Source organism: Stegostoma tigrinum, chromosome 30 (assembly GCF_030684315.1).
Source record: "Stegostoma tigrinum isolate sSteTig4 chromosome 30, sSteTig4.hap1, whole genome shotgun sequence".
Taxonomy (NCBI): domain Eukaryota; kingdom Metazoa; phylum Chordata; class Chondrichthyes; order Orectolobiformes; family Stegostomatidae; genus Stegostoma; species Stegostoma tigrinum.
This window is the reverse complement of record NC_081383.1, coordinates 28,955,023-28,976,449: the sequence shown is the minus strand read 5'-3', so window position 1 is coordinate 28,976,449 and position 21,427 is coordinate 28,955,023. Positions and strand designations below refer to the sequence as shown.

General features: G+C 40.5%; 1 protein-coding gene across 1 annotated transcript in view; it reads left to right on the top strand.

The window, feature by feature from the left end:
- LOC125465933 (phospholipid-transporting ATPase ABCA1-like) overlaps positions 1-21,427 on the top strand; it is a 169,092-nt gene that overhangs the window by 5,052 nt on the left and 142,613 nt on the right. The window contains exon 2 of the mRNA XM_048559952.2: positions 19,807-19,908. Within this exon, the coding sequence (XP_048415909.1) occupies positions 19,843-19,908 (66 nt within the window). The 5' untranslated portion in view covers positions 19,807-19,842. The remainder of the gene's footprint in view (positions 1-19,806; positions 19,909-21,427) is intronic.

The following is a 21,427-nucleotide window of genomic DNA, read 5'->3' as shown; positions in this document are numbered from 1 at the left end:
TTTAACAGTGGAATGGGCACAAAGGGCTAAATGGACAACTTTCCACATGCAATGCATGTAATAATTCTTCGTGTGGTACTACTTATCTATTAAGGACAAATGATAAACTAGTTGTTGCCCTGAAAGTCTTGTTTCGGTTCAAATACAAGAATGTAATTATGTTGTACATTATTAGCACTCTCCTCAATGGTTTGGTGACAGTCTCACCTCATGATTGAATGAATAAAACTAAAATCACGGGCCAAAATCACTAGGTCAAACTGATCACCCCACAAAAGCAAATTGTGTAGTTGTTGGACCAGGAAAATAAGCAGTTAAATGTTTCAAGTTTATCACACTTCAGAACTAAATACACTAGATTTTGAATAACAAAGTTATTTTTAGTAAGTAAATAGAATGAAGGTTGGGCCAAAGTAGAAGACACCTGTTTGGAGCTCTTAAAAATCAGAAATGATGGTTAATTAAGACTAAACCTGGCTTTTCTTAGTCCCTAGGTTATGTAGAAGGGAAAATGACAGAATTTCATTATTTCAAGGGAGGAATTGTGAATCACCTGAGTCTGAATTTCAACAAAGAGGTGTATTGAATTGTTTGAGAAGGTTGAGTACCTACAGTAGTGGTACTTATGCTGAAGTGAACAAAGTTTGACAGAAGCTAAACAAATTCTAGAGCTGCTAGTGTTTAACAGAAATGTCTATTCTTAGTATTTGTATGTGCATTAGGAAAATAATTTTAAATTTGGCAGGAGAATTTGTATTTGCCTTTAAAACCAGATGTGTAGCAAGGCTAATGCTTGCGTAAAGTGAGCTTGTTGACTTAATCTTCTGCTGTTCAATTAATTCCATATCAGTTGGTTCTGCAAAAATGTGATGAAGGTAGCAAGAGTAGATTGGATATGAAGAGCAAAAGAAGTGTATGTTCCTGAGCTTTCCACACACTCCATAGCTCAAGTGGTTAGAACTACTGCCTCACGGTGCCAGGAACACTGGTGCTGTTCCACCCTCGGGTGATGTCTGTGGAGTTTGTACATTCGCCCTGTGTTTGTGTGGGTTTCCACAAGGTGCTCCAGTTTCCTCCCATGGTCCAAAGATGTGCAAGCTCGTTGGATTGGCCATGCTAAATTGCCCATAGTGTCCTGGGATGTGTAGATTAGCTGGGTTATAGGGGGATGGGTCTGGGTGGGATGCTGTAAAGTTTGGTGTGAACTTGTTGGGCCAAAGGGCCTGTTTTCACAATGTAGGGATTGAGATCAATTGTATTGCATATTCTATTATATCAACATTATGTTTGAGCTTGTCAAATTGTATTTTTAATAAAATAAAGAATTTGCAAGTTGGAAATCTGAAACAAGCAGAAATTACCCATTCTGACAGCTGACAAGTCTGGAGAGACAAAGTTGAGTTAATGTTTCAGATCTGGTGACCTTTCTTCAGAATGAGTAGCATGTAGGAAAAGGTGGTTTGTGCTGAAGACAGGAGTGGGGGAAGGGAGGTAAGTGGAGGGAGTGTAGGTGGAGACAGAGCCCAGAGAGACAGTTAAGCAAAAATGGGGATACCTGTTGGACCGGCTGAGTTTCTCCAGCAATTTGTTCTTGTATATTATTTAAGTTGGAAAATTTGTTTTTAACAATCAATATTAACTACCAACAAATTTCTACAATACAGCCAAACATTTAAAAAAAAGTCATTGCATCTTTCTTTTGGCCTGAATCCTGCCACCACCCCCCTCCCCCCCCCAATTGACCCTCATTCATCATATTCATTTCCAATACACACACACGCACCACTTAACAGCACCAGATTTGCCCACAGAGCTAACAAACAATTGTTGGAAAAGCTCAGTAGGTTTGACAGCATCTGTGGATAGAAGGCAGAGTTAGTTTCTGGTTGAATGACCTTTCCTCAGAACTCACTCAGCCTACAGAGCTGTACTTTCATGACCCTAACCAATTAAAGACCAGAATGAATAAGTTACCAGAGGAGAAATAGTTCTGTATTCCCTGGTACTGAGCAGTGCATGTACAGGCAGCAAACTGTTTGCATGTTTGGAAGTACAGGAGTCACTGTCCCCACTAACCCATGTCTATACTGTGGTGGGAGTGCTTCCTCCTTGCTATGTACACCCTCTGTGGGCAATTGTCTGCTACATATGTCTTTCAGTCTTGCACCTAAACAGCAAGGCCTTAGCTAATGGTGATCTCAGTGAGCTAATTCTGGTCAAGTAGTGGGTTGCTAAACTGTTTACAGTTTTCCTCCTCTGTTTTGGGTAGTGCAATTTTGGGAGTGGGATACAAGGCAGTGGGGCCTTCAGAGTTGTAAATATGAAGCTGGTGTTCTTGGTTCACTGTGAAAATTAGCTGTTTGATGAAAAACACCAGTTTCAGTTTAACCCCTGCCCTTGTAGGAATGATTGATCCAACAGAGCCAGTACCGGCAAACAAAATTCTCCAGCATCTGCAGTTCCCATTATCTTTAATAATAGATTTAATGCTTTTATCTGTATTCGGATCATTCTCATCATTGGTAGTGAGCATGGCAGTTCCAGTTACATCTTCATTATAGTTTTCAGATCAGAGTTTCACTTTCTGTACATGCCTATGCCAGAAAAGAGCCAAATGCTCTCCTTACACAAAGTCTATCATTGCGAAGTATCCATAGTGGCAGTAGAAAATGAATGATACACTTCCTCGGATTCAGCCCTGGGTTAAGTTACCAAATTAGTTTTAAAAGCTGTTAGACAAGTGAATACTTGGCAGAAAACCTTAAATAGGAATAAAGGAAGCACCATTCATGGTCCAAATTTGATCTCCATTTATGAAGAATATTGAGATTGCAGAAACTGATTGGAAAAGGAGTAAAAGTTTTGAACTTTTGATAAACCATTCCATCTACCAGCATTCTCTAGTTTTTAATGCTACTTGGCCATATTACTAGAATCCACATCCCATCTACTGCCACCTTATTACATCAGCCACCTTAACGCCATTTTATTGTATCCTTTACATTTTAACCTTGTTTGCCAATCTCCTTGCCACATAACTCTGCCAAGCCACTTGTATTTAGTTCAATGAATTTACCTGGTACTTTCACCCTCCCTACTTAAGGGCACAAAGGTGTGTTATAGTGCCCCTATTATATTCTAGTAAGGCAAAGAACTGGAGCCAATCTTTACACTGTATTTTTCTGTATTTATTTACAGACATGTACATTACAACACTTTGTATCCCCTAATTCAACCAGGGTTTGCCTGTTCCTATCTATAGGAGTTCAAGTGAATCATTTAAATGCTTAACCCCTTCATTTAAATACAATTAAAATCTATTTGCTTCCTGAGATCAGTTATTGCAGCACAGTGAGTTTTGAGCTTGCAGTCCTGTGTGGCTGTTGTATGCTGTATGCATGACTTCAGAGTGCTTCTCTAATGTATTGTCCAATGGATAACACTATTTTACCTTGTCTTCATTACTCAAGTCGTCTTTAATTGTTTACCTGGTTTTTGAACTGTTGCGGAGGAATAGACTGGGTTTTTTGGGCCTCTTCAGCCTGTTTCTCTTATCAATGATATTTTTGTTGATCTGTAACTCAACTCCATACCCCTGCCTTTGCCCTGTATCCCTTGACCTAAATCTACCCATCACAACTATAATTTGAACTATTGGTCTAGTATCAGTTGATATGTTTGCCAAAGAAAATGCCAAACTGCCACTGTTCTTTGCATGAAAAGTTTATGGTCATTCCTGAAATATCTGGCTGTAAATTTTTTGATTGTGCCCACCAGTCTTACATCCCTTGAGTAGCCTCATGCAATTTGTTTTCCTTTGCCACTGAAGCTGTTTGCATGTTGTTTGCAATACCTTGTATTCGTGTATGGGAATTGGTCATGATAAAATACCTCTTCCTTGGATGGGGTAGGTGGGTACAAAGAAGTCACAATATGAGGCCTATGGTGTGTTCAAAGGTAAGAATGTTAGGGCATGAATGAGATCTCCTAAATTCTTCCTCCTTTATAAAGTGAGTGTGGTGATTTTCAACGCTGCCATCAATGGTGTGAAAAGGGCAGAGATGCAGTAGGGCCAAACCTTTTTAAAAAGGTGTGGAAGCATTGGGCAAGTAGGACCAGAAAGAATTGCAGAGATTGGAACTGTCTGCATCATTCCATTTAACTATTCACTGCAGACACAGATTGTGAGTTGAGGTTGTTTGGCTGACTGCAGCTTGTGGATACAATGATGTAGCCTATTGTATTTCTGTGCCCTAGATATAATTTAATTTATCTAGAGTAATGGAAATACTGTTATAGCAGCTGAGACTGCAAGTTGTGAAGGTGAGCCAAACTTCTGAATTCTTTTGCAAGCCATAGAACTCACCCTTTTCTAGACAATAATGGAGGTAGAATCTCAAATTTTATTATCAGCAGAGCTGGATAGATGCTTGATGAACAAGTGAGTAGAAAGGTAGCGAGGTTAAGCAGAATGTGGAACAGCATGTGATCAGATCAACCAAGGACATAATGAATGGCAGAGCAGGCTCAAGGGGCTAAATGGTCTATGCCTCTTATTCATTCTAATGTTTCGAACTCTGCCTACAGCTCTTTCTAAAACATTGGTGTTTGAACCAAATGTGTTGCAAATTGTTTACTGAGGGAAGACAGCCTTGCTTGATATTGAGGCTTGTGGATTTGGAAGGGTGTGGTTCAAGTTACATTGTTCTGCTTGTCCTTTTACACCTGGATTTGGCTTGGCTGGGTGCAATAGGGGATGTTCTAGTCACTGATCCCTTTTGGAATGTAGACATTGCTATTGGCAGAGCACACGTCATGTTTGGTTGGATGGTATGGATTCTTTAATTGAATACCCTACTGACACTGGCTGCTAGACAATGGGGGGAGGGAGTTCCTGGCAGCTGTGCACTGAGTCCAGAGGAGTCAGTTCTAGCAGAAGAGAAAGGAAAGAAAATTAAGACAAGAGATAAAAGCTAGAAATACAGTGAAAATCTTGCTTCCCACCACTGGCCTGTTATCAGTAGTGTGGCAGCCTTGGTACGTTTGTATGTATGGATCCATGCCACTTTATAAGTGCCTGCACACTTATATTTGTGGATTTTTTGGTTAGGCACCATGAAACGTTAGGATTTCATGTTTTGATGTGACTGTAATTGGAAAATTGGCAATGTGGTGTTCATTGAATGATTATTCACCAATGAAACAACTTTTGCTGAAGCAGCATCTCCAAACCTTTGACCATAAAACTCAAACAGAACTAAAATGAGAATTTAAAAAAAGCATGTGAATAAGTGGGATTAGAGCCATTGATGTGCAGCTTGGAAACAGACCTTTGACCAACTAGCCAATGCCAACCTGATATCCTAAATTAATCTAGTCCCATTAGCCAGCATTTGGCCCATATCCCCCTAGATCTTTCCTGTTCATATACCCATCCAAATGCCTTTTTGATGCTATAATTGTATCCCCCTTCCATGCCCTCTGGCATTTAATTTTTCACACAGGGTGATGTGTGTATGGGATGGAGTTTGTGCTTGAAGGGTTGTGTTCCAGAGACTAATTGGCAGCAATTTGGATGCTGTTGGCTAACGGGACATCATGCCAGAGCATATTCCTTTTCTCCCTCCTTCAGTAATCCCCATCAAATTTAAATAGAGCTGGAAAAGATTTCTATTAAATTTATACATGTACATAATTCTCAATTCAGAGATGCTAATAAAGATATTTGTGTATTAAGTATTTGGACTGCATTGTTACCAATCTTATCCTTCAGCTAAGAGTTTTATTAAAGATTCTATTTGCCTGTTTCAGTGGCTTATGTGAATGTTAAAGATACAATGACCCTATTTGAATTGGTGCAAGAACTGTCCAAAAAATTGTAGGACACTGCCCGATAAAACAATTAGCTGGTGATTTATTTCCTTGATCTGTTCCTGATGTTATTTCCCAATTTTTAAAATTCTTATTGATTGTGGGATCTTGCTATGTGAAAATTCCTTACTAATTTTCAATAGTTGCTGCAATTCAGAGTAATTGGTCTGGACCATTGTGGTCAAGTTTTATCCCCAGGAATTTAAAATTTGAGGTCACTACTTTCATCCTGATGGATTAAACAAAATGTTTACTTCCTCCCTGATGTCTACTGAAATAACTCTAGGCTGGTATCCTTTCACCGAGTTACCCTTTATTTATTAAATAAAAACCAAAAGAACTGCAGATTTTGTAAAGAAAGTGACAAAAGCAGAAGTTTCTGGAAAAACTCAGCAGGTCTGACAGCACCTATGAAGGAAAAAAGATTCAGTTAACGTTTCAGGTCTGATGACACTTCCTCACGGAAGTGAAATGTTAACTGATTTTTTTTTCTTCAGATGCTGCTAGACCTGTGGAGCATTTCCAGCAACTTCTGTTTTACCACCCTTTCTTTATGCCAGGAAAGTCTTTGACACTGATCCAGCTTCCTCAGAACCAGCTGAGTGAGCCAAACCTCTGACACTCCTGTTTATATCCGTCAGCCAGGGCTTCCTGATTGGGGCTGTTAGTCTGACCCAAACAGGGAACTCCTATGGATGTCCATCTGACTGACCTCGTTACAAGTGCTATATCTATCTAGAATCAGTATATTATTGAACTCTGCATCTTGACTGGTGAAGTTGTCATTCCTACCTTTTTGCTCACTTCTAGTTGTTACTGGTCATACAATACAGCAAGAAGGCTGAGAGCTGAGCGCATTGAGAAGAAAGGGCTAGTTCATCAGGTAAACTGGATGATGTAATTCTGTCTGAGTGACATTACCAAAGTAATAGAGAGGTGAGGGCAGGCTAGAGCAGAAGTTTGGGGAGAAAATAGGTTTTGAGTTAGGGAATGGATTCTTTCATAGAATCCCTACAGTGCAGAAACATGCCTTTTGGCCCAAGAAGTCCACGCTGACCCTTGGGGCTGCCCACCCAGACCCATCCCCTTAACTCCCCTAATCTACACATCCCTGGACGCTATGGACAATTTGGCATGGCTGGTCCACCTAACTTGCACATCTTTAGACTGTGGGAGGAAACTCATGCAGACATGAGAAGAATGTGCAAACTAACAGACAGTTGCCTGAGGGTGGAATTGAACCAGAGTCCCTAGTGCTGTGAGGCAGCAGTGCTAACCACTGAGCCACTGTGCTGCCAGAATTCTCCTGAGACTCTGTAGCAGCAAAAGAGCTCAGACACTGCAAAACAAAACCTCAATTTGAAGTGGTCTTGACTTCTGGAATTTACAATTCTGTGGTATGTAAAGGACACTAACAGTGGAGTAAGCATGCAGAGTTGTGGTATATTCTGAGAAATGCCAACATGTTTGCTATTTTAGTTAGCCTTGTTGTATAGCTCTCAGCAGACACTTTGAAATAGCAGAGAAAGATTATCCTGATGAAGGGTCTAGGCCTGAAACATCAGCTTTTCTGCTCCTGAGATGCTGCTTGGCCTGCTGTGTTCATCCATCTTCACACTTTATTGTCAAAGATTATCCTGGAGTTGTGTTAGGCCCATGTTACCCTGACCTGTAAAGATCACAATCCGCAGTTTGTTTGCATTCCTGCTTAGGAAAGCTGTAACTCCATCCACTCTAGGGATGGAAGGGTCACTTGCATCACCCCTAACAGAGAATGTGGTCTTAGAAGTCATTCTGGGCACTCTTTCACCATCTATCCCCCTCCCCAGTAGATGAGATGTATTTGATGTACTTACATTTCTAGTTGAATTAATGGGTTCCTCTGTGGCCACTGTCCAATTGGTGGATATTGGGGTAAAGGGTCCTATTGAATCCTGGCTTTAAAGTCCAGGAGAATGTTGCACATAGTTCAGGGACTGTTATGAGCATCGCTTATCTAAAGCCTGATTAGAGTATGATTCATGGATCTTTCGCCTGGAAAAATAAATTGCAGTCTCAGGAGCTTTGCAGTGTTTTGAAATGTGTGCTGTTATCCAGCAAAGCCAGTCTTCTGAAGTGGAGCAGCCTGTAACTAGGGTAATTAACTGAATAACAGGCTGAGGGAGGGAGGAAAGCTTATTTGCTGAAACATACTGCAGTTATGCCTAGATTATGGCATTTGTAGCTTGTACATTTGGTAGCCGAGGGACCAAGCATGCTGCTAGTTGTGAGCCAGCTTAAATTATTTGAAAAGTGAGAGAAACATGTGCAACATTTGCCTCCTTTTCACTTTTTCCTCCTGTGGTTCAGTTTGGGCTGCTCTTTGATTTCACACCCAAGTGACCATTCTTCAAATATCAGCTTAGATTGTGATCATCAGCCAACTGTTCTCCAGCTCACTGTTATCACACTTCATCCTTATCCATTTTTTGGCTGATTTTGATGGGTAATGATCAGAATTGGGGACTAAGTGATTCTTGTATCTCCTGTGCCTCCCTAATTCAGGGACTGAGCTGGATTATAGTATCCTGGCTGAAGTGAGCAAATCTCCTCATCAATAGAGTATTTACAAATGAATCACTATCTTTATCCATTCATACTCTTGGTATGAATATCATTTTTACAGGATTGGGTAACTTAAAGGTCAAAGATTCTGGTAGGGAAATAGTATCAGTGTAGATGGATCCAAGTGAAGTGCTAAAATTGTTAAAGACACAACTAAATGAATGAGACTGTTCTGTAACTTACACTCTACGTAGATGCAGCTGTGTATTGAAATATAATAGAAGTTGAACAATAAGTGCTCACTACTAATATCTAATTAGCTCATTGTCAATTCTGTTGGAACTGTTGAAGCTAAATACTTGTGTTAATCTCCTCATGCTGTTAATGTCTGTCTTTAGGATGTTAAGGAAAAATCCTTGAACTATTTTGAGGTATTTTAGTGGGAGGATTTCTTTTCCTTTTGAACCATAATTTTATTTTCTGACCTGATTTGCCTGATTCCCATTGCTGAGAGGTTGCTGACTGGCTCAGAACATTGGCTGTTCTCCAGCTGATACTAGAGACCACAAGGTCCAGTGATAATGATTTTTTTCATCCTGCTCCTGAGAAGAGTTTTGAACACATGCCTCTTATTTGAAAATTGAATTTTCTAATGTGTTGCTTGAATGTGCAGACTTTTAAGAGGTTTTACTTGTTACTGATTGTGTGCTGCTTAGGTGCTTAAAAGATTTAATACTACATTAAGCAGTCTGGGAATTTAGTAGAGATTTCAGGCCATAATTAAGTATTGATGTCACATGTCTTCACATTCAGCTATTGTCTACCATTGCTTAAGTAACGCTCACTAAAGTTTCTAGTATGAAAAGGTCTTACCTGAGTGAGGACACTAGATAGTCAAACCAATATAACTGTACATAAGTGAGGAACAGCTCTGTTAGAACAGCAGAAATTTTGAGTTGAAGAGATTTAGGGACTAGATAGCAGGCTATACTTTGTTACTTGTGGAAACTAAAATAAATGGAAGGAATTTGTGCATTTCTAGTTCAGTGGCTGTTCTTATCTTCAGCACCTCAGTGCTTAAGGTGAAGGCACTGCTGGGTAAAGTGCCCAGCTGTCCACACCACAGTTTTAGTCCTCAGTCTATGTTGCTTTAAGGAACCAGAACTGGAGCTGGGCTACTGTAGTTGGTCAATTATTTCATTGTAATGCTACTTTCTCAGTCTTGTCTAACAATCCAGTGACTTAATGAATGTCATTTGCTTTTGCATTTGTGGAGCAGATAAACCAATCACACCTTGGCTGAAAGAGTTCTACACTATTAGAAGTTCTCTCTTTGTAGAATTTTTTTTGTCAACCCACTCAGATGTTACACATTCACCCAACTTTTGCTTACCTACTGAAGTCCTCATCCATCTCTTTACTTCAAGATTTCTCATGTCTTTGTGTTAGCCCCTCTGCTTTATGCTCGTCCCTTATTGACTAGATCATAAATCCCAGCTGCCTATGCTCTGAACTGGACTAGTTTGGGATTGTTTTCACTAGAGTTCAGATAAGTTGGTGGGGGTTTAAGAAATCTCATAGCAACTTAAAATTCCAACAGGGTAGATCCTGGGAGGATGTTTCTGGTGATGGCTATGTCCAGAACTGGGGTCGTGTTATGAGGGTAGACTACTTAGGACAGATGAGATATTTTTTCACTGAAGGAGTGGTGAGCCTGTAGAATTTCATTACCACAGGAAGTAGTTGATGCCAAAACATTGAATATATTCAAGAGGTGACTGGATATAGCACTTGGAGCAAATGAGATCAAAGGCTATGGGGAGAAAATAGGTTTAGGCTATTGAGTTAAACAATCAGCCATGATTGTGAAGAATGGTGGAACAGGATTGAAAGGCCAAATGGCTGCCTGTAGTTCCTATCTTATGTTTCTAAGTCCTGTAAATGAATAAAAAGTACGGAGGCTAGCCTTTAGTTATACAGGACGTTGGTGAGACCATTATTTGTCGTACTAGGCACAGTATTGGTCACCATTCTTTAAGGCAGAATGTAAATAGTCAGATTTTCTGGATGTATCTGGAAAGGATGAGTTTGATCGAGGGGAAAGGAGGTCATCCTGGAGTTGTTAAAGGGACCTTGATTGAAATAAAGTCCTCGGATTTTTGCCAGGGTAGAATATAGATTTATGGATTGCCCATTTAAGATGAGGCAAAATTGTTTTGAGGCCCCTGAGTTTTTCCTAACTCCACAAAAAGCTGGTGGAAGCAAAGGCCCTGAATGGTCTATTTCTGCAGCTTATTCATATGTTTGCATTCACAATATGTAATTGCAGACCTATATTGATTCAGAGTTAAGCAGCACTACAATTTTTAAATTGTACACACCTGCAATCTCCTGCAACACTAACTACCCTGAAATGGATATTTTCCTTCCGAAATTGTTATGCATCTCTGGGGTAGGTGGGACTTGCCTGGCTTAGAGGTGGAGATTCTACCAATGTGCTACAAGAGCCCTCCTTTTCTGAGGTATCAGCAATTGTTCAATTATCTCTCTTTACCATTCTGATTTTAATCACTGCAAACAGTTTCACCTGTCAAAGCCTAAACAGCTAAATCCTTAAACCTTTGCCTAACCTATTTTTTGCACTTAAAATTCTTTGGTCTTATTTTTGCCTATGCCTTTAGCCAACTGCCCTAATCTGATATGGTTTGGTTTCAAATGGTGCTTTGTTACACCCCGTGGGAAATTAACTGTCATGCTTTGTAAATACCAGTTGAGCTTGTCATCTAAATTCTTGTATTGCAATCATCCTGAGATTGTTCACATCTACAATATACTGATGTTTTCCTTCTTGCAATAACCCAATCCTAAAATGAGATTTGAGATGAAATCCTGGTTGGTTCATGGCCATCCACTAAACCAAATAAGGTTCCATGTTCCATTCCTAGTCTTTGCTGAGCAAAGTGTCATCTGGATGGAGGACAGTTGTGATAACACTTAAGTTATGGAGAAGACTGGTTTACTCCTCCATCTTACAAGTAACTGAGTCCAAAGGATTGGACTTGGGCTATGATGCTTCCCACAATACGAAATATTCTGAGGAGAATGTGGTGGGTAAAATAAGTTTTTGTCACTTCTGGTGAAAATGAGCTAGGGGTATTGAACAATATTTTGGCAGTGCCCACATGACGGGACCAGAGAAGAAGCTGGTTGCTGTACAAAATGACTTTGCCTGCTGGAAAAACCAAGGCCAGCTTTAAAATGAGAAGATTCCTGTTCTGTGTAGATGCTAACTCAAGGTGGTTGTGATCCCCATTCAAGACGATTGGTGAAAGAGTTATAAACAAGTTGATGGTATGATATTGTGTAATGGAGACTTTATTATGAAGCTACTATTTAGAGTGTACTTTCATTCTGAAGATAATTGCTTTGGATAAGTGTATTGCTGTGTATAGTCACCTCACTTCTACAGTCAAATCATTGTGTGACAATACTGTGGCTTTGAGGTATATCTTGTCCTGTTTTTATTTGCGATTGAGAGGTACTGAGCTGTCTAAGAAATAAACTATATTTGAGGTCTTGGTTTTCTAAAGTTGGAACATTAGAAGCAGCCTGAATGGGTGTAGTGAAACTCAGAACCCCCCCCCCCCCCCCCAAAAGCTGAAAGCTGGGGTTTCTCTGCTTGCTACTGCAATTGCATGTGAGACAAGCCATTTTCTAAATTTGCCTTTTGTCATGGGTGTGGCTATGGGATGTTACTGTATTAGAACAGTTAATTGGTAATAGTCAATGTTTCTATTAATCTAAGCTTTCCAGTAGAGTTGTTACTGCAATTCCTTTTACTATTATTTATATTTTAACAATAGTGGATGAATAAGGTGCTTTGCTTGCAATCATCTGGTTTTAAATCAAATTGCACTGAGAATACATTACCTAACCTTTTCTTACATTAAGAAAAATGTTAAGGTCTAGGCTATTTTCTGAATATTTTGAGGGCTTTGGTCTGGTCCATAACAGATGTTTGAGTCTCTCTTAGATAAGAAGAGTTGACGTTTGGAACGCTAAAGATATCAAAGGTTCTCAAATGAAGTAGGAGTGAGTGCTTTAAAGGAAATATTATCACTACTTTATCAAAAACTTGTAGCTTTTGTTATCATGTTTTGTCTGTATTGTCTTTTCACAAATTCCACTGTTGTGTTCCTCCCTGTCTTGTGCACACTACTTCATCCCTGTATCCTTGCTACTTTGAAATCATTTGTTCTCATTTATTTCCAGGACTTCAGCTTTCCCATCCTCCTACATTCTATCAGCTCTTAAAACAAACTAGCTTTGAGTTAACTCTGGCCCCTAAGGTTGAGAAACCTGGAAAGATCCCAATAATTCAGCTGTTCTTAACCTTGTTTGTTAGTGGTTTGTTTGTCCTGTTGAAGCTGAGAACCTAATGTTTTTGACAGGGCTGTTTTTAGCATTGTTGCTTAGTTGGTGAGTAAATCTTAAAGCCCAAAATCTCCACGTGAAGACTGAGGTCCTTGCATTCCGTGACATGCAAATAAGCATCCCACAAATATGATAAACCTGTCTCCGAACTCAGTTGTTCCTCTGTTTCTCTTCTGAGTAATCTTTTCATCCTTTATGCTGTGCTGTCACATAGGCCTTGGACTTTTGCCTAAATTCTAGATTTCTTAAAATAAAAATCTGAGGGGTGAGGCTAATTTCAGTTTTCTGACTAATACTACTCCTTTTCAACCTTCAGACACACTTGAAAAGTGTTTGTCACTGTCTTGATAAAGATTTTTAATGTATGTTATTAAATGACTCATGTTTACTGCATATGCATTTAAAAAGCCTATATATACAATGTCAACATGTTATGTTCTTGATGTTTATATGAAGATATGAACAGAGGTTGACCTTAATTTTCAAGTTTTTAAAGTCTTATCCATGACTCTTAAACCCTTATACTCGTGCCAAAAATTGCTGACAGGCCAAATCAATGATGTATCTGATTTTAATATCAATCTTGCACGCTGCCTGATGACTTTATTTGCACTGTCTAGCAAAGATTGTATGGGAATGACTGGTCATTTTAAGTAACGTTTTCCCCACTAACCTATAGGCACTTGGGCTAGTTGTAAAGCCTCATGCAGCCACCCTCACTGAAATTGGCTAAGTCATCATTGAACAGGAATCTTTTGAGCTCCTGACTGGGTATCAGTGAACCTGTTGATGGTGCTGCTGGGAATGAGAGCTGACCGGAATATGAAAACCCACCTCATTTGGTGGGAATGGGCTCAAGGTGAAGTCAAAATAAACGGGGCAAACAGAGATGAGCATTTTATATAATATAACCCTTGAGATATTTTTCATGACCAGTGGATGCTTAATAGCCAAGGAACTACTTTTTGAATGTAGCCAAAGATGTAATGAAGGAAAGATTTGCCAACCTGTTTCTGCTGGAGGAGTGACAGCAGACTGGACTCTTTGGCTATCCAACTCTAGCAGGAATCTAAGTGAATTTTAAGATCCTATAGTGTCTTTAGAACCCTGACAGCATAATAGCTTAGTGCATTAGTGCATATGGATATATCCCATGTAGTAAAACATCTTGGGAAGAGAAGGAAGCCCTCTAAGCTATGACAATAAGTTTAGTGGTACAAGGAGAGCAGAATGTCCACGAAATCCAGAAGGAAAATCTGATATGCAGTCAACCACAAAAGTCAGTAATGTTCCAGCAATAAATTTCTGCCTGGCATACCTTTGTTATAAATTTCCATTTAAACAAGTAGAATCTGAGCACTGCTGTCAGGGGGCTAGACTATTTTAGACAGTTCAGTGTTTAAAAACAAAACATTTGAATGCTTTTCTGGATCCCAGAAGGGTTACAACTGGCATACAAAAACTACCACCAAAAGGTTTTTAAAAAAGTACATGGGACATGGGCAAAAGAGCACCTTGAAGTTTGAACTCTGGTTGAGGTCCAAATTTTCTCCAGTTGCATTTCCCTCCTGTAAAAGCAGTTCTCTGGTAAAGGCTTAAGACTGTTGTGCAAAATCCAGGTTGATCCTTGAAGGAAAGGTTGTGCCTCAAACCTTATTGAGTTCTTTGAGAAGGTGACCAAACAGGTAGATGAGAGTAAACCGGTTGATGTGGTGTATATGGATTTCAGCAAGGTGTTCGATAAGGTTCCCCACAGTAGGCTATTGTACAAAATGCAGAGGAATGGAATTGAGAGATATAGCAGTTTGGATCGGAAATTAGCTTGCTGAAAGAAGACAGAGGGTGGTAATTGATGGGAAATGTTCATCCTGGAGACCAGTTACTAGTGGTGTACCGCAAGGGTCGGTGTTGGGTCCACTGCTGTTTTGTCATTTTTATAAATAACCTGGATGAGGGCTTAGGATGGGTTAGTAAATTTGCAGACGACACTAAGGTCTGTGGAGTTGTGGATAGTGACAAAGGATTCTGTAGGTTGCAGAGAGACATAGATAAGCTGCAGAGCTGGGCTGAGAGGTGGCAAATGGAGTTTAATGCAGACAAGTGTGAGGTGATGCACTTTGGTAGGCGTAACCGGAATGCAAAGTACTGGGCTAATGGTAAGATTCTTGGTAGTCTAGGTGAGCAGAGAGATCTGTCCATGTCCACAGATCCTTGAGTTGCCACCCAGGTTGACAGTGCTGTTAAGAAGGCATACAGTGTTTTAGCTTTTATTAATAGAGGGATTGAGTTCTGGAGCCAAGAGGTTGTGCTGCAGCTGTACAAAACTCTGGTGCGGCTGCACTTGGAGTATTGTGTACAGTTCTGGTCATTGCATTATAAGGATGTGGAAGCTTTGGAAAGGGTGCAGAGGAGATTTACTAGGATGTTGCCTGGTATGGAGGGAAGGTCTTACGAGGAAAGGTTGAGGGACTTGAGGCTGTTTTCGTTAGAGAGAAGGTGGTTGAGAGGTGGCTTAATTGAAACATATAAAATAATCAGGGTGAGATAGGGTGGATAGGGAGACCCTTCTTCCTAGGATGGTGATGGCAAGCACGAGGGGGCATAGCTTTAAATTGAGGGGTGAAAGATATAGGACAGTGTCAGAGGTGGTTTCTTTACTCAGAAGTAAGGGAATGGACTGCTTTGCCTGCAACAGTAGTAGATTTGCCAACTTTAGGTACATTTAAGTTGTCATTGGACAAGCATATGGACGTACGTGGAATAGTGTAGGTTAGGTGGGCTTCAGATTGGTATGACAGGTCAGCACAACATTGAGGGCTGAAGGGCCTGTACTGTGCTGTAATGTTCTATGAAGCAGAGTTGGCTAGTTAGCAGAGCAGTGCATCCACCAGCTAACAAGTTATTTCTGTTTGGGAGTTTATTCCTGGTTCTCTTTGGGAATGAATCATTTTCATTTCTGTGCCACTGGCCTCAGCTCAACAACTCCACTACAAATGACCAGAAGCTGATCAGTGCGAGAGTGAACCTTACCAGCCAGATTGTCAGATCAGCCTCAGTTGAATTGTTACCCCACCCCCCCCCCCAGTCAAGGAAGCCATCTGTTTCTTAGGTGATTACAAAGTTTGTTTTCATCTAATATCCCATTTGAAGTGTTTTGTTGAGCATGCATGACATACCCCAAACTTTCTTCTCTTTCGTCCCCTCCTGGAATAAATGTGGATTGCTTCCAGACACAATGTGGAGTGGATGACATGGATGGACTCTTTCTTTCACTGACATTTGCATGTGCAGATCACGCTGATTCTCCTGCAGTTGTGGCTGCTTCCTTGCTGGACAGAACATCGTCTGCCTGTCTTGTCTGGTTTCCCAATGACCACCTACCCCAAATCTTGACCTGTTACTTTCTCAAATGGCCCATCAAAGTGAATAGCCTCTGTTTTGAAGTGTACTAGAGAGATGCAATTGTGCAGGCTCTGAGGTGCCTTTTTGTTTCTCCTTCTCTGCAACAAGTAGACACTGGTCTTTACCCCTCTGCAGCTGGGTCTGAGGCAGATATAGAAATAAGTGGTGATAAGATTAAGTGTCATCAGATCCTTGCACAGCCAAAAGTAGAGGTGATAGTTTTCTTGTTGACCATTCATTGCAAGAGCAGCATTGCATCCCCAAGCCTGGGGAGGTTTGTTTTATAACTTGCCACTCTTGCCAGAACAAAGGCCAATATGCCTGTGAAGCAACCTCACCATCCAGATATTCCCTCTTATGATGTCCCCAGTGTTCATCTCCCCTCTGGCTGCAAGGTGAAGATAGGGGCTGTTAAACCTGGCCCCATCTCTCCCTCATGAATGAAAATGGGAGTGATAAGCTGCAGTCTTCAGGGTCTCCAGTTCAGCACAGTTCTGACCTTTGAGACATCTAGGTTTCTGAATGTACTCCTTCTCCCTGATTGAGGAGAATTGCCCTTTTTGTATTCTGATAGCTGCTGACCAGCCAGCATCAAGATTGATCTTGGGATTAAACTAAGGATCTTGGGATCTAAGCAAGTCAATAAAATATTTCTGGCACTGCATCTAGTTCTCATCACTTGCTGTTGCTGACCTCCTCGGCCTGGCAAGAAACAGGATTTATGTACATTAATTCATCACCTCTGATCTTTAAAAGTTGGGGAGTGGAGCAAAGGCTGGAGTGATTGTCCTGGCATCCTCCCTGCCTATTCATTCCTCTTTGGGGGAAAGTAGGCTGCCTTTTGCCCTTATCTCTTTGGCTGTGGGCTGTCCTATGTCCTTCTCATGCCCTCCTGCTAATTGGGCAGTGAACCTTGCTGTAGACCAATTAACTAAGTAGTCTATTAGAATCGCAGTATGTACACCTTGCTGAAAATGGTGATGTTGGGGACTCGGAAGTGAGTGCATCTGGTTCCTGATGTGAGAATTGTAATCGTACCAATGTCTGTCTGAAACAAGGAGCACAAAAGCTGACGTTTTGGGCCTAGACCCTTCTTCAGAGAGCTTTTGTCAGCTTTTGTGCTCCTGAGATGCTGCTTGGCCTGCTGTGTTCATCCAGCTCCACACTTTGTTATCTCGGATTCTCCAGCATCTGCAGTTTGCGTTATCTCTGTTTGAAACAAGATGTTTGGGAAGTCTGAACTCTCCAGTCAGTGGGGGCTGGCGGGGGGGAAGGGGAGGGTGCATTGATATGTGGTGATGCAGTGCTAATGTCACTGGACTAACCCAAAGGCCCATGCTAATGCTTTGGGGTCACTGGTTCAAATCCTGTGGTAGCTGGTAGAATTTACATTCAGCTAGCTCCTCACAAATTAGAAGTTAGTCATAATAGATGTGATTAGAAAATAGTTGCTCTGTCACTTTTTGAAAAAAAACTATCTTGTAATGCCTTTTTTAGGAAATTCTGTCCTTCCCTATCTTGACAATGTGCTTGACTATCCTCCTGAAATGACACAGCAGGACACTCCCTTTTTAAATTGAACTGCTACAAAGTCTAAAATGAATTGAACCAGGTGGATGAGCCCGTGTTGACTGAGTTCGTGGTCATTTCCAGTGCCAATCTGTCAACACTGCACAAACAACTGGGGATGTGCACAGATTCCCAACACTAGTCCAGTAACAACCTGACATTTGTCTATTAAGTGTGACCTATATCTCATGTTAATGTTTTAGCCTAGTAAGTGAGGCTCCAGCCCCATGAAAAAGTTGGGGACAAGATGCTGAAGTCTAGTGATACCAATGTAGTATTTGCATAGCTTTAATTATTTCACAAACATGTTTGTGAATCTGACCACAACTACCCTATCATTTGATTATGAAATTATATAAGGTTTTAATTTATACAAAATCTTATTTGCTCTCTCTTCTGTTAGAAATTGAACAAGTACACCTGAAAGCAATGAATAAGATTCTGAGATTCTGGTCACAGGGATGCTATTTTATACTCCTGGCTGATGCCATCCTAATAAATCATGAGGCAATCCCCATAAAATGCTTCGGCTAATTGTGGGAGAGATTTCCACTGAAACCTGAAAATGTGGCGTGTAAAGAAATTCCTCTATTGCTCTTTCTAGCTGTGATGCATTGTTACTCTGGTACATCTGCAAGTATTGTCCTGGTTTTGTTTACTCTTTCTCATTTGCAATCTGAGGAGAAACGTAGTACTAACATCTACCTGGCTGTCCCAAAACTCCACTGGCTCTATCTATTAGCTGGTGCTGATTAAGAACTTTTCAATCTTACAGTAAGCTCATGATAAATTAGAACAACCCCATTCCTAGTTGGCTGGGTGGCTGGCTTGTGATGTGCAATAATGGCAACAACAATAGCTGTACCAGTTGAGGTTACCCATGAAGGTCCTACCTTTTTAACTGTCCTATGTCTGAGCTGTGGTGACCCTCTGGCTAAACCATCACCAGCCGTCTTTCTCCAAGCAGCCTTCTGGTCCTCTGGGTCTGTGGTGACTTTACCTTTACCTGAAGTATTGCTAATTGTTCAATATGTACTTCATTCAATGATCAATGGCTTTTAACAAGTGACACAAAAATAGTTAGTTATTTTAACCAAATTCGTCCTTAATAAGCCATCAGATACAAAAACCCCTGATCTTTGAAAGAGGTTTCACTTACATTTTCTGAACCTTGCTGCATTCTAGTAAAATTTTAGTCTCCGGTTTATACTTTTTCCCCCTCCAGAAAACCAGACTCCAGGCTGAGCTAAGTCCACCTCTGACTAGAGCTTCCTTGAAGCTTAATCTCTGGAAGATTGCAGATATCCACAAGCGTGGAGCAAATTGTGTACACTAACCTCATCTAGGTATCTTAATAAATGCTAAAAGAAATTCAGCCACTTCAGCCAACTGCACCCTCTTAAATTTGAAAACCTACAAGAAAGAAGCTTTCACCAAACACCTGAAATAAGTAACATTCTGTGAATGTTGAGGAACCTATCAGGACTCTTCCTGAAGAGAGGAACAGATCAGGTTTTTAAACCTGATTCGACTCTTCAGAGATTGTTAACTCTTTTTTTCTTTTCAAAGGTGCTGACAGACCTGAGTTCTTCCAAAGCTTTGGTGACATTTCACTAGAGGTTGATGCTTTGGAGTCAGACAATAATTATATGCATTGCTGTCTGTATCTTGAGTTTTAAGTTATCCTAATTGTGAGTATTCCTCTTGTGTGCATATGTTAATCATCCCAAGGTTTGAAAACATAAATAAACCACTTTTTTAAACCCTAAAGAGTTTGTTGCAGGTCATTTAAAAATTGCACTTCACAAAACAGGATTTCAGGGGAATACAGTATATGTCAAAAACTTGACATTTCAAAGGTATTTCTTTTGGTGGAATGATTTTTGAGGTCTATTGCTTGTATAAGGTGCTAGAAAAATGTAAATCTTTCTTGGAGGGGCAAAATATAAGTTAACTTGTTTTTCACTTTCCTTTGTTGCAATGCAGGTGACCTCTGCTATCTAATGCACAATAAAGTCAAAAATGAGCTTCTGGATACAGCTTGGGCTCCTCCTTTGGAAGAATTTCACCTATCGGAAAAGGCAAATTGTGAGTGAGAGACCTGTTAAGCTGATATGCTCCTGGTCTTTAACAGTTCCTGCTCTCTTTGGTGCTTCCTGTTTGTAGTCTTGGTGGTTTTTGCAGAGCAGCTCTTAAAGTGGCAATGTCCGACTGAGAAAGTTATTGCAAAATGCAATTCTTTCCTAAACTCAGTTTCCTGAAGTCTCACTACATGTTCAAGGGAATTACTTAAGTCTAGTCAGCTCTAGTATTTGGGTCTTGACAGGCTACTTGGCGGAGTGTTTAGGACCATTACCAAGTGTACTTCTGTTTTTAAACCCCTAGTTGTCTGTCTCTTGAATGAGACTTTTGAATTTTTTTCCTTTTTTCATTAACACAGCAGCAGTAACACCAGTTGGGACCCTGAACCGTGATTGACATTTGCTAAGTTGGAGAACAATGAGTTTGGAAACTCCCTTACAAGCATATTTCCTTTGGGACATTAGTGTAGAAATACTTTGCTACCATCCCTGCAAATTATATGCTGTGTGACATTGTTGTATTACTTCCAAACGTTAGCATGAAAATCATTGCACCCTGTACACGTACCTGCAATTTAGGCTTCCACTCCTCCTAGTTTGTAAGATTCTAAGATTGCAGAGTCCAGCATTTGATCTGCAAACTCTTCCACATTAGGCAGCAGGTGATGAAGGGTTCGGTAGATGAGTTGGTTGAAAGCTTGTTCTTTGCAACTTCAGTGCTACATGTTAAGTCTCTTGATGTGTGGTATCTTCGCAAATGAACCCCCTCCATTTTAGTTAGTCATAATCCAGTGTCTGCCCGGGGAGAGGGGGGATGTCCTGAGACAGATGTTTTAGGAATGGCCCTAAAACAATGAGTAAGTCAAACATCCTTTTGTGCTGCTTTTTGCATACCCACAGCATGAAACAGCTAGCTTCACCTATTCAAAAATTTGAGATTCCTTTTCAAGATCAGTGGGGCCTTTTGGGCTTTCATGAGCTTGCATGATGTGCAGTGAGAAATAATTCAACCTGTGCTCAAATTCCCATTTCAAATAGAATAGCTGATTTAAACCCCCCAAGCCTTTCCTTGCTGTCCCAGTTGGAAAATGGTGGTTTTGCCTGCCACAGATCTACCTTCACTGGTCATACAATCCTTTGGATTCCCACACTTTTACATGCTCTGAGATTAGCTTTATTGGCAACCTCAAATAACATCCAAGTCACTTATTCATGCTAGCTTGATGCTGAAATAGAACATATTAAAGCCTGTCTGCAGGATAATGGCTGTTCTGATGTAGTGAGAATTGTTCTATCTGGCAAACTCGTGAAAGACCCTAGTCCTAGAAAGTCCTGCTGAATACTGAAGCGTGTACCTGGTAAACCAAGAAAAACTAAAGTATCTCAAAGATTTGAGCAACAGGTGAGGCTAGACATTTCATGCTGCCACTATCCAGTAGGAGGGGAGGTGATGGCCGTGTGGTATTATTACTGGAGTATTAATCCAGCGTAATGTCCATAATGTCCTGGGGACCTGAATTTGAATC